General features: G+C 60.8%; 2 protein-coding genes across 2 annotated transcripts in view; one reads left to right on the top strand and one right to left on the bottom strand.

Annotated features, from left to right (window-relative positions):
• The first annotated feature begins 2,677 nt into the window (after nucleotides 1-2,677).
• Nucleotides 2,678-6,087, top strand: MRPL45 (mitochondrial ribosomal protein L45). Its single transcript, XM_042894790.1, has 8 exons — nucleotides 2,678-2,745; nucleotides 3,252-3,447; nucleotides 3,890-4,007; nucleotides 4,153-4,251; nucleotides 4,847-4,895; nucleotides 5,131-5,280; nucleotides 5,354-5,527; nucleotides 5,693-6,087. Exons 1-8 carry the CDS (start codon nucleotides 2,701-2,703, stop codon nucleotides 5,750-5,752), a joined length of 891 nt encoding a protein of 296 aa, XP_042750724.1. The 5' UTR covers nucleotides 2,678-2,700; the 3' UTR covers nucleotides 5,753-6,087.
• Nucleotides 6,088-7,322: 1,235 nt separating this feature from the next.
• The window catches only part of GPR179 (G protein-coupled receptor 179), a 7,528-nt gene continuing 2,766 nt past the window's right edge, over nucleotides 7,323-12,084 (bottom strand). Inside the window, 7 exon segments of the mRNA XM_042894792.1 lie at nucleotides 7,323-8,972; nucleotides 8,974-10,401; nucleotides 10,652-10,792; nucleotides 11,215-11,320; nucleotides 11,421-11,559; nucleotides 11,659-11,897; nucleotides 11,976-12,084. Coding sequence (XP_042750726.1) covers nucleotides 7,323-8,972; nucleotides 8,974-10,401; nucleotides 10,652-10,792; nucleotides 11,215-11,320; nucleotides 11,421-11,559; nucleotides 11,659-11,897; nucleotides 11,976-12,084 — 3,812 coding nt within the window.

Here is a 12,084-nt window from a genome sequence, read left to right on the forward strand (position 1 = left end):
CTGTTCCAGCACCTCACCGCTCTCAGAGCAAAGAACTTCCCCCTGACATCCAACCTCAATCTTCTCTCCCTCAACTTCAAGCCATTTCCCCCTTAGATATGAAAATCATTCCTAATGCCCAATCTGACCCTCCCTGCTGCAATGTGAGGCCGTCTCCTCTCATCTTATTCCTGGAGCAGAGAGCAAGCCAGCTCGCTGCCAGCCTCCATAGGGGGTTGTGGGACGAGATAAACCCCCTTCCTTGTGCTTCTTTTGCTTCAGGCTGACCCACCCTGGCTCCTTCAGCCTCTCCCTGCAGAGCTGCGGTGCTCCGGACCCCTCTCAGCCCCATTGCCCTGCTCTACATGCACTCCTCAATGCCTTTCTTTGCTGCCCAAAACTGAGCACAGCACTCAAGGTGCAGATCAGTGCTGAGAACAGATGGACAATCCTTTCAGCTCCGCTATCTGGGAGCTCAGGGCCCTTTTTGCTGCATTAATCAGCCTCTCAGCCCCTGTGCCCAGATAAGGCAGCACAGCACTGCTACCCACCCATCTCAGCCCCATAAGAGCTGCAAAACACCCAGCTCAGCTCCTCGGGCTTTGTGGAAGATGCAAGGCAAAGAATCCGCCTTCGAAAGCTCCGTGCTCAATACAGCCAGCGGTATTTACAGGGCAATCGACGTCCCAAGTGGGTGCTGCTGGACGGCCGGCTGCTTTCGTGACAAACACCAGCAGGAAGTTTAAAAATTCTTCATAAAGCCTTTATATGGGAAAGAAAAAGGGCAAAAAATGGAATTCCAGCCTCCCCAGCCCTGCCCTGTGCTGAGCCGGTTCAGCCCCGGAGCCGCTCCATGGGGCCAGTAATTGCCTTCTGTTGCTGCAAGCCATGCAAACCCACCAAAACCCAAAGATTTATTTTTGCTGTGATGTTTTGCTGGATCACATAGAAGCCAGCAGCAAGCAAAAAGGGAACAGGGATGTGCTGAGGGCAGGAGGAGCCTGCAGCACCAACCGATGGGCTCCTCCAGGCCTGCAGGATGCACGGATGCAGGCAAGAGGGATGGATCTGCTCTGGGAACAGCTTAGGAGAGAGGACATGTTTGGTGGCCCTGCTGGACAGGGGGGTTGGAACTACATGATCCTTGGGGTCCCTTCCAACCCGGGTGATTCTGTGATTCTGTGATTCTGTGATTCTGTGACAGAGCTCTGACTGCAGCCCGGGCTGCTTGGTGCCCTGCTCCCTGCGGCAGCTGCTGGCCCACACCGCTGCATTGTTCCATGACAGATGCTGTTGTCAGCAAGCAGCACGAGAGAAGGGATAAAAGGGAGAGAGAAACCTGGCGAGGCCTCTGCTGCATCCTGAGCAAACGGGTTCTGTGGTAGCACCAACGTGGGGAGACAGCAGGGCTCGGTGGGGAGCCCCAAGTCTGCACAGAGCGCTGCCTGTGCACCATTTTACTTGGGGAAATAAGGGAAAAACCCAACAATAGACAGATCCCAGAGAGGCTTTCCCTTTCTCCCTTTTTCTGCTGGAGTTTTTTGCCATCCCTGCCAAGAGCGGGAGCAGCCGGAGGGCACCGGCTAATCCTGCCTCGCAGGTCCTGCGGTGGCTTAGGGCAGGAATTTGTGGCATTTGGGAGCAGGGGACGGCGCTGGGAGCCGTGGGGCAGCAGGAGCAGGGCTGGGCGTTCTGCACTGCTGCATGTGCTGCGTGCTGTGCTGCGCCGTGCAGTGCGTGCCGGGCCGCCCGTTGTCCTCCTGTTGGCCAAGTACCTGGGGCGGGTTGCACAAGCACCTCTGTAATGCAGGGATGGAGCCAAACGCGGCCAAACCCTGCGTGGAAGAGCTGCAAGCAGCTCAGCCCTGGGTGCTGAGCTGTGCTCTGCTTTTTCCAGTGCTCCCATCCTTCCAAACCCCACCCCGGGGGCATGCAACCCTATAGGGTGGAATGAGGCAGATTTGCAAGGGGTCACACGCTGGCTGGAGCCACCATCAATTATCATCTCTGGATGATAACTGGCCACCACCAGCATCGCTGGAGCAGATTGCAGTGTGTGGCCGCGCTCTGCTCCCCCCAGCTGCTGCAAGAACCCGCCGTGGTGCGCGGGGGGGCCGGGCCCGATAGCAGCATGGGTTGGGATCAACGGTCTCGAACACAGAAGAGCCGTCACTACACATTAACCAGCTGTCCGATGGAGCAACGCTTCCTCCCGGCCAAGATCAACAGTGCCCGGGAGCACAGCCAGGAGATGGGAGCGAGCCGAGCCGAGCCGAGCCGAGCTGAGCCGAGCCGAGCCGAGCCGAGCCGAGCCGAGCCGAGCCGAGCTGAACTGCTGGGCTGTCCTGTGGCTGCACCGGGGGGGGGTCAGGATGCGGTGCATGGGAGGCACGGAGGGACATTGCACGGGAGGAGCAATGAAGCAGACCCTGCATCTGTTCCACGGTGCACGAGGGGCTCCAGCACATTGCACGAGGGACGGGGAGGGGGGGGAGGGTTGCACGGTGCCGAGCGCCCCATCGCATCACACGTGGGGGTCGGGGGAATCCCCCCCCATCGCCCGGCCGGCCGCAGGGCGGAGCCTCCCCCGCGCCCGATGGAATTTTCCACTCTCCGCCGCCACGCGGGTTCCCGCTGGCCCCGCCCCCTCCGCGCGCGCGCGCGCCGCCCGCCCCCCCGGAAGCCCCGCCCCCTTTTCCCGGCGTGCCCTGCGGCAGCAAGATGGCGGCCGCCATGGCGGTTGGGCTGAGCAGGCTGGGCCGTGGGGTGCGCGGGTTGTGCGGGTCGTTAATGGGGGCTGAGGAGTCGGGCGGGGAGCGACGTGGGGAGCCGCGGGGAGCTGTGGGGATGGGGTCAGCTGCGGAGCCGGGCGGGCGGAGCGAAGGAGAGGGGTTGGCGGTGTCCGAGGGGTCAGGCATGGGCAGGGCCTGCTCACCTCTCCTTCCCCCCATTTTCCCTTTTCCCTCCCTTTTCCCCTGGTTTCCCTCCCGTTTTCCCACCTTCCCTCCCCCTTTTCTTTCCCCTTCTTCCCCTTTCCTCCCTTCCCCTTTCCTCCCTTCCCTTCTCCCCCTTTCCCTTTCTCCTTGCTCCTCTTTTCCCCCCTCCCCTTTTCCCCCCGTTCCCTTGGCTGTGGTTTCTCTCTCCCAGTCCAGTTCTGTGTGAGGTGATGATGACATTTCTGTGCTCTGGAGGCAAGAGGCGAAATCTCTCACTGTGTTGGTGTTGTTTCTTGACCTTTGGGCTCAGCCCATGCTCTGTTGTTTCTCCCTTAGGCCATGGAATCACTGCTCCATCCCCCCAGAGCCATTCCAGCCTGCCTCGTTGTCCCTGTGAGGACGAAGCGGAGACTTTTTGTCCCTGAATGGGCCCGGGAGCTGCCCCCTGAAGAGAAGCAGAAGAGGCTGCAGTCCTTGGGCAGAACGTTTCCTGAGGATCGCATGGAACGGGCCTTCTACTTGGCCTGCACAGGTGGCACTTTGCTTTGGTCTCTTCTAACGGGCACAACTAAGGCAGACTAGAAGTACTGTGACTGCATTGACAGTTATCTGCATGCAGCAAACTGAATGACTTGCTCTGCCCCAGGGGAGTGATAGCAGCTGCCCTGGTGCTGTCAGCCCTGTGTCTCCTGTGGGCCCCTTTGTACCCAGGGACCAGGAATAGCATGGGAGGCCATGCTCCCTGCTGCTGATTGCCTTATCCTCGTACCTCAGGGCTGCATGGAAGAGGAGAGCAGGCAGTGAGAGCAGGCAGTAGCACAGCTTGTCAGCAGTGAGAGATGCCCCTATTATTTATCCCAGTTCTCCTATTTCATCCTACAAATGTTTTCAATCCTGTTTCTCCACCCCCAGCAACCAAGGCGCTGCCTCTTTGTCCCCTTGATTCCCCTCCTGACCTCCCTTCTCTCACGCAGCCAGTATCATAGACCCTTACGTCCCTCCTGAGGGCGATGCCCGCATGACTTCCCTGTCCAAAGATGGGCTGAAGCAAAGAATGGAGAAGCTGAAGCAGACTGCTGCCTCTCAGTTAGCGTATGTACCTCCTTTTTGATTAGTCTCTAGTGCTGAAGTTTTGCTCAATTTTGTCTTGCACCACAGCTGGGTAATGCAGTCGTCATCGTCCGGAACACACAGAAGACATTTTTCATTTGCTCAGAGCTTTTTCTTGTCTTTTCAGCCTGCGGAAGGTAAAGGATCACGATTCAAATTTCAGCACTAAAACTTTCCCAGAGATGGCACAGGAGATCTACGTTGAAGCTCACAACAGTCTGGCAAAGTAAGACCCGTTCTGACCAGTGGGGTTATATAGGACTTGCTTCTCTTTGCTTACCTGCTCTGGTTTTCCTGTCTCTGTATCCTTGTGTTTCATTGGCAACAAGTACTTTATCTTTTGCTGCCCTCATCTGTTTGAACAGGAGGTGGCATTGGTGGTTTGGGAGACACTTTTGCTTTTCCTAATGAGGTTCAAGTTGCAGAAAATTCATCTTGACCTGACTTGAAAAGGAGATGAGCTGTTGGACTGTTGGTGTTGTCAGCAGATGAGTGTGTGCTCAGGGCTGCTCAGCTCCGTGCCACAGGGATTCCACTGATTCGCTCCACTTTCTAGTAATAGAACACGTTTTAAAGCTGCATCATCCTCGCTTACAATTGCAAACATCAGCAGAGGATTTAGGCCACGGCTGGCCTCCAAAGGATGTCATCATGTCTCCCCTGCAGTCTTGTGCTCTGACTTCGTGCTGAGGTCGTAGCTGAGAGTCTCCCTTCTTCTGCTTTGCCAAAGGGTTGCGAATCGCCTGGAGAAGCAGGAGTTTGTGAGTAAGCCTCTTCACAGTGCTTGTATCTGAGTAACTGGGTGTCTGTTTCACTTGCAGTTTTAACAAGCAGAAACTTCACTCCCTGGTCACAGAGCGCTGCTACCCGGTAGGTGTTTATCTGGGTGTTCCTTGATTGGGTTTAGAGAAAAGGCTGTGGAAGAGATGAGAAATTATCCCTTTTTTTTTCCTCTCACACAAATACAATACAGACAAAACAGGAAAGCAAAGCACAGGCCTGACTAGTAATGCAGCATTCATTCCCAACCCGCCTGTAGCAGTTTGCTTCTTCGATTTGCACCACGATGCAATTGGTGCTGACTTCTTTTTTTGTTGCTTTCCAGGACATGGTCCGTGGCAACAGGTACAAAACCATCCGGTGGAGCTTCGTGGAGTCACTGGAGCCTCCACGAGTGGTTCACATCCGATGCACCAGCATTGTGAACCAGGGCAACCTGTACGGGCAGGTGACCGTGCGGATGCACAGCAGGCAGGTGTGTGTCCCCCCCATCCCTCCCTCCTGCCTTTCCCAGCTGATTCCAGCTCAATGCATCTTCCTCTTTGCAGACTTTGGCCATCTACGACCGCTTTGGGAGGCTGATGTACGGCGGGGAGCAGCTGCCCAAGGATGTTCTGGAGTATGTTGTGTTTGAGAGGTACTTGGTCAACCCATACGGCGCGTGGAGGATGCACGGCAAGATCGTCCCAGCGTGGGCTCCACCAAAGGACCCCATTGTGAAGGTAAAGCTGTGAGGAACAGCGTGGCCCATGTCTGCAAAGTGCAGGTGCTCTGTGTTCCTTTGTTCCTCACATCAGGCAGTGCCACTGCCACAACCCTCTGCTCGCCCTCCCTCATGCTCTTACTACAGCTGCACGTCACGCTGAGTTTTGTCCTTGCTGTTTCAGACGGTGATGATTCCTGGCCCAGCCTTGGATCCCTCACAAGAGTATGAGGAAATGAAGTAGGGAATTTCAGAGCCTGTACTCGGAGAGAAGTGCAAACAACCCTGAGGGACAAAGCAGGGAATGGCTGTGGAGGCAGCAGGACGGACATCGCTGTGCCTTCAGTGCGCAGTCAGCAAACGAAGCAGCTTCAGAAATGGACTCCAGGCACTGAGAGACTGCCTGAAAAAAGGAGCAAGAGGGGCTTGGGAGGCAGCTCACGTGAGCTCTGAGGGCTGTGGGGCTGCTCTCCTGGCTGACTTCTGTGCTTGCACGGCAAGAGCTGCTGTCAGCACACATCTGGACAGACGTGGGGCATAGGATAAACCTGGGGGCTCTCATTAAAGTCTGCAGCAGAAGCTGTTGGTGATTCCTTTTCCCATTCTTTCCCCCATCTGCACAAATTTCGAGTTATTTTATCTTACAGAAGGGCAACAAGCAGGCTTTAAATTGGTTTCTCCTGGGTGGATGCTGCAGTTGGAGTCCTGCTGAACGCGTGCTTGTTGCTGGCCATAAAACTTGTGATTCGTAAGCTCAGTGTTTGTGTCAGCTAACATCAGAAGGCAGCACTTCTCACAGCTGCTGTGTTTCAAAGCATTGGCTGCAGGCACTCAGGAGCCCCGCAGCAGATGTCCTTAGTGGGTAGCTGGCACCATCCTGTGCACGTGGTGACGTTGACAGCAGGCCCTGTGCTTCTGCAGGCTGTGTGTCTGAAAGCCTCACGCCTGAGCACTCAGCCCTTTTGTGGATGCTGTTCTGTGTTACTGCTGGGAGAGCAGCCAGAGTTGGAATCCCCATCATCTCTTGGTAACTGGGGGTGTCACAATCTGTCTGCCTCTCCTGGGGGATCCCACTGCATGCAGCCCTCTGCTGTGAGGCAGTGCTGCAGCACACGGCAGGGGGGCTGGGGGCAGAATAGTGTGAGCTGCCTGCTTGGTGGACGTGGCTCAGGCCTGACCATGGGCACAGCTCTGCTCAGGTTTTGAACTAAAGGAGTGCATTTTCCAGGAGAGCAGCATTTCTTTCCAGTCTAGCGTTGTCTCCTTGTCACCTTTGCTGATATTTGGGCTGTGATTAAAGCACTGCTGTTCCTGGGCTTTCTTTACAGCCTCTCTGCTGCAGCTCATCCCTGAGCATCCCCCCCGTTAATCAACCACTGCGAGCACTCAGGGTAAACATTTATTTCCTATCTGTACGCTTCCTTACACGAGTGGGTGATGGATATTTGGTGCTGGAGATCCCAATGCTCCTCCCAAGGAGAGAGGAAGCAAATGGAGAAGGGATGGTGGGATGAGCCCCGCATCCAGCAGCGCTGGGCTCTGGGCAGTTGCTCTCCTTCACACTGCACTGCAGCTGCCCCTGCTTTGCCTCCCCCTGAGCTCATGACAGAGCATGAACCGCAGCCCCATGGCGCTCGGGGCCCTGATGCCATTCAGCTCCGAACCTCTGTGATGCCCAAACAGTTCAGAGCCTGGATCTCTGACACAGGCAGCGTCGTTGCTGCGGTTGCTGCAGCACCGTGGCTTTGTTGGACGCTTCCACCCCCATCCACGCAGTGTGGGCAGCTCCCTGCACCCCAGGGCTGAGCTGAGTTCTACTCACAGTCCCACGGGCAGACCTCAGCGCTGGACGCTCCTGCATCCCTCTCACTCTCCCCAGGGCTTTTCTCCCCATGGCACACAGTAACCGCTCCCAGGGTTGGGCTGCTGGGGGCTTCCGGACCCTCCTCGGCTTCCCAGGGACAGACCTCAGCTGTGCTGGGCCCCCTGTGCTGCTGTGCCGTGTGAGCTCGCCCCGGTGCCGCAGGCAGGATGCGGCGCAGCGCCCGGTGCTCCCTGACCCCAACAGGGGCCGCTCTCCTGGGCTGTTCTCCAGGGCTGCAGCTCTCCTGCCCAGCACCGGGCTCTGCTGCTTCCCAGGGGCAGACGGCAGCTCTGCTCTCTTCGCTCTCACGCTTTCTGGATCCTTCCTTCCCCGTTGCCGTGCTCAGCGCTGGCTCCTCTGCCCCCACGCTCTCCCAGGGGCACACAGCCTCACGTTGGCTGCTCCCCATCCCTGCAGCTCTGGAATCACCCAGGCTCTTTGCCTTCCCCGGAGCTCCTTCCTCCAAATCTTCCTCCCAGGGGCAGATCTCAGCTCTATCTCTGGCTCTGGGCTCCTGACCCCTCAATGTGCAGAGCTCTGCGCTCTCCCAGGGGCACACGGCCTCACGTTCCCCACTGCCCCTTTGCTTTGCAGACACGTTTCCTCCCCTCTCTTTCTGCAGACCCCGACGTGCAGCAGCGCCTTTGCCCCCTCCCGATGCGCCTTCCTGGGCTTCTCTCAGTTCCCCTTTATCAGATGGGGGAGCAGCCCCCTCCCAGGGGCAGATTTCCTCTCTGCCCCCAGAGCTCCCCAGGGTCTCCCAAGGGCAGATCTCTGCCTTTGGGCTCTCAGCACTGCGGGACACCCCCATGCTCTCCACGGACCTTGCAGGGCTGACGAGAGCTGCCTGACGTGTGATGCGCTTCGCAGCCCCCCCAGAGCTCAGCTTCATCCTCGGCTGCTCCACAGGGGGGGTGGCCGTTTCCCAGGGGCAGATCTCCTCTTTGCTCCCCCCTGGCCCCCCCTGACTCTCCCAGGGGCAGATTTCTGCTTTGTTGACCCCTGGCCCCTCCTGTTCCTCCCAAGGGCAGATCTCCGCTTTGCTCCCACCTGATCCACCCTGTCCTTCCCAAGGGCAGATTTCAGCTTTGCTCCCCCCTGACCCACCTTGACTCTCCCAGGGGCAGATTTCTGCTTTGCTGACTCCTGATCCCTCCTGTTCCTCCCAAGGGCAGATCTCTGCTTTGTTCCCTCCTAACCCCCCCTGACTTTCCCAAGGACAGATCTCCTCTTTGCTCCCCCCTGATCCCCCCTGTTCCTCCCAAGGGCAGATCTCTGCTTTGCCGACCCCTGATCTCCCCTGTCCCTCCCAGGGGCAGATCTCTGCACTCTGGGATTTCTTTGGCTCAGCATTCCCCCTCTCAGTGCTCACTGCTGAGATCCGGGTGTCCCCGCGCCCCCCCAGACCCCCACCCCTCTCAGCCTGCTGTGCTCTGTGCTCCTCTGTCCCCCTCCACCCGGGTTTGCCGTCCCCTTTGAGAACCCTGCACACATCCAGCTGCGCTCCTCCCTGCCCCCCAGCCCCCCTCTCTGTGTCCCATGGGGAGACCCCCGCCTCTGCACTCCTGCTCCTGGTGGGCAGCCCCTCGCTCCCCCCCCCCACAAGCAGCAGGCTGGCTGCCACCCTTCCCCAGCCCCTTCATAGGGCTGCTTCCCACTGTTGGGACCCCCCCGGTTCCCTCCTGCTGGGACGCAGACCCCCCCGGGGCACTCAGTGCTTCCCAGGGACAGACCTCAGCCCTCGGCCCCGCGCTCCCTGCACTCTGTGCTACACACAGGGCATCAGTGCCAGAGGGCTGCATGGCCACCGAGGGTGACATCAGACCCTCACCAGCACCCGTGCCCCCCCCGGCAGCACCATCCTTCTGTCCCTCTGCCATCCCCTCGCTGTCCCCCATCACGGGGGTCTCAGATGCAGAGCTGGCGGTGATGCACTGAGAGGGGTCCACATCCCCATCCCGCAGGTTGGGGTCTGGGCTGCTCCCTGCTGGGGGCGGCGGGGGGGTCTCTACCAGACCGGGCTGCCCCCCCCCGCCACCCTCCTTCTGCTCACGTCCCCGTTTCAGATCGCTGCTCTCTCTGCTTCCTTTCAGGCTGCGTTTCGCTCTGGAGCGGTTGATGGCTCTGATGGCGAACCCCAAACTTCTGAAAGCCTTTTGTGGGGGTGGCTTGAGGCTCGGGGGGGTCCCCGCCGTGTCCCCGGGGGGGTCGGAGGTCGGAGATTCGCCGCTATTCTGCTTTTGCCTCAGCATCTCCTCCTGGAGCAGCTCCCACGGACAAACCTCGGCGGGGATGGGGGGAGCGGAGCGCAACCCCGACGGGGGGGACGCGGGTTTCGCTGCCGTCCCCGCAGGCGGCCCCGGAGGCTCCGCGCTGCCCCCGTGGCGGTGCGGGAGGCTCTGGTAGCGCACAGGGGGAGGCGGGGGGGTCCTCTTCACCACCACGCGCACCCGCCCCGCGGGATGGGGGCCGTCCGCGCTGACGCTTTTAACGGGCGCGTAAGTGACGCGTTTCGTCCCCTTGCTGTCAACCGGGGGGGAAGCATCACGGGGGGGACCCCCGTCCGGCAGCGGGGCGGGGGGGGTGGCAGCGGCCGGGGTTGCGGCGGTGCAGCGGGACACCCCTTCCTGCTCCGAGGGTCCCGAGGACGGGGTGACCGCGCCCGCACCGGCGCTCAGCGACTTCTGCAGAAGCACCGCGCGGAGCCGGGTGGGCTGCCCGTGCCCCCCGAGCTGCTGGGCGCTGGCCGATCTGGGCAGCAGCGGAGCGGCGCACAGAGATTCGTTGTCGGAAGGCTCCGCGCAGCCCCCCGCCGCCGCGTCCTGTGCCGGATGCTCGGAGCTGCGGGATCGGAGCTGGCCGCCCCCCTCCCGCCCCCCCCCGCCGGTACCGTCGTGCGGCCGTTTGGACGAAGAGCGGCGGCTGCCGGAGCTGCGGGCCGGGGGCGACGCGGGGAGGTGCGGGTTGCGGGCCGCCATCCGCCTCGTCCGCAGCATCTCCAGCTGCGCGTACAGCTGCTTCAGCTCCTCCTGGGGGGGTGGGGGACAAAAAGGGGGGAGCGCGTCCGACGGGACCGAACCGGGACCCGACGCCGCGCCTGTCCGATCCGCACCGCCCCGCGATGCGCCCTCACCGCGTCCCCGCGAGGGGGGACCGCCCAGCCCCGTCCTCCCGCCGGCCCCCCCCGCTTTGCATCAGGAGAAAGATCGCAACAGGCACCTCTTCCTGTGCGGGGCGGCACAGCGAGCGTCAAAAGAAGGTCCCGAGCGTGTCACCCACCCGGATGTCATCGGGGTCGAAGCTGCGCTCGCTCCATGCGGACGCGATGCTGCTGCTCAGCCCGGAGCGCCGCGCGTCCACCTCATCCTCGTACACCTCCGCCGCGATCTCCTCCCGCAGCGGCGATCCGGCGTGCAGGAACTGCGGCGGGGCAGCTCGAAGGGAGCCCCAAACACACCGGAGCCCGCGGCCACCTCCCCATAACCGCCGCCCCATAACCGCCTCTGCATTGCCTACATCCCCATAAACCACCTGCACTGCCCACCTCCCCATATCTCACCTCCCCATAGCCACCTCCCCATAGCCACCTCCCATACCCGTCACCTCATAATCACCACTACCCACCTTCCCATAATCATCACCCCATAGCCACCACCTTAGAACCGCTGCTCACCTCCTCATATCCCATCTCCCCACAGCCCAACACCCCATAGCCACCACCCCACCGCTCACCATCCCACACCACCACCCCACGGGCCACCTCCCCATAGCCACCACCCCACCGCTCTCCACCCCACCGCCTCCCCATCCCCCATAGCCGCGGGCTTAGGGCCGTGCGTTACCTTGGGGACAAAAAGCAGCCCCAGGGTGACGGTGACGGTGCCGTGGGTGTGGGCGAAGCAGAGCAGCAGCATCCAGTCGGGGTGCAGCGACGGCACCGCGATGAACCTGGAGGGGGGAAGGAGGCACCGCGGGGTCCCACAGCTCCAACCCCACACCCACGGTGCAGAGGAATGCTTTGCGGCCACGTGGGCATCCCGCACCGTACCTGACGGCGTGGAAAGCGGCCGAGAGGAGCAGCTCATTGTGCAGCGCAATGCCCATATAGCGCGGCTCGTGGAAGGCGGAAGGCACCGCACGCGCAGCCCAGCACAGCGCGCTGCCCCACAGCAGGAGCAGCAGCTCGGCTGCAGGACAAAGCACACGGCATGGGCACCTCTGTGGGTACGAGGGGCAGCGGGGAGGGCTGCGGGCACCCGGGGAGGGGGCGCTCAGCCGTCTCTCACCGACCACCATCATGTAATCCCAGCGGTCGTGGCTGCAGACGGAGAAGTGCAGCCCTCGGGCAGTCTGCGCACGGACCACCAGCGGGACGTTCCGGCCGACGTTCTCCAATGCTGCCACGGTCCACGCTGCCAGAAACCACAGCGGGGGCAGCAGCAGCAGCCCCAGAGCCCGCAATACGCGCCCGCTGGCCGTGTAGGACACACGCTGCGCTGCACGGACCAGGAACGCCCTCAGCACCCTGCGGGACACCGGGGGTGAGCGTGGGGTCGGACCTCATCCAGCATCCCAGCAGGACCCCCCCCCCGTTCCCCATTACCTGTACAGTTTTAGGGTGATGGTGCCGTACACGATGGCGAAGCCCAGCACGCGCACCCAGCGCAGAGCGATGCAGCGGAAGGTGCTGGGCTTGAAGTAGAGGATGAAGA

Source organism: Lagopus leucura, unplaced genomic scaffold, assembly GCF_019238085.1.
Source record: "Lagopus leucura isolate 7727_CA_CO unplaced genomic scaffold, USGS_WTPT01 35254-0_obj-0_obj, whole genome shotgun sequence".
NCBI classification, from domain to species: Eukaryota; Metazoa; Chordata; class Aves; order Galliformes; family Phasianidae; genus Lagopus; species Lagopus leucura.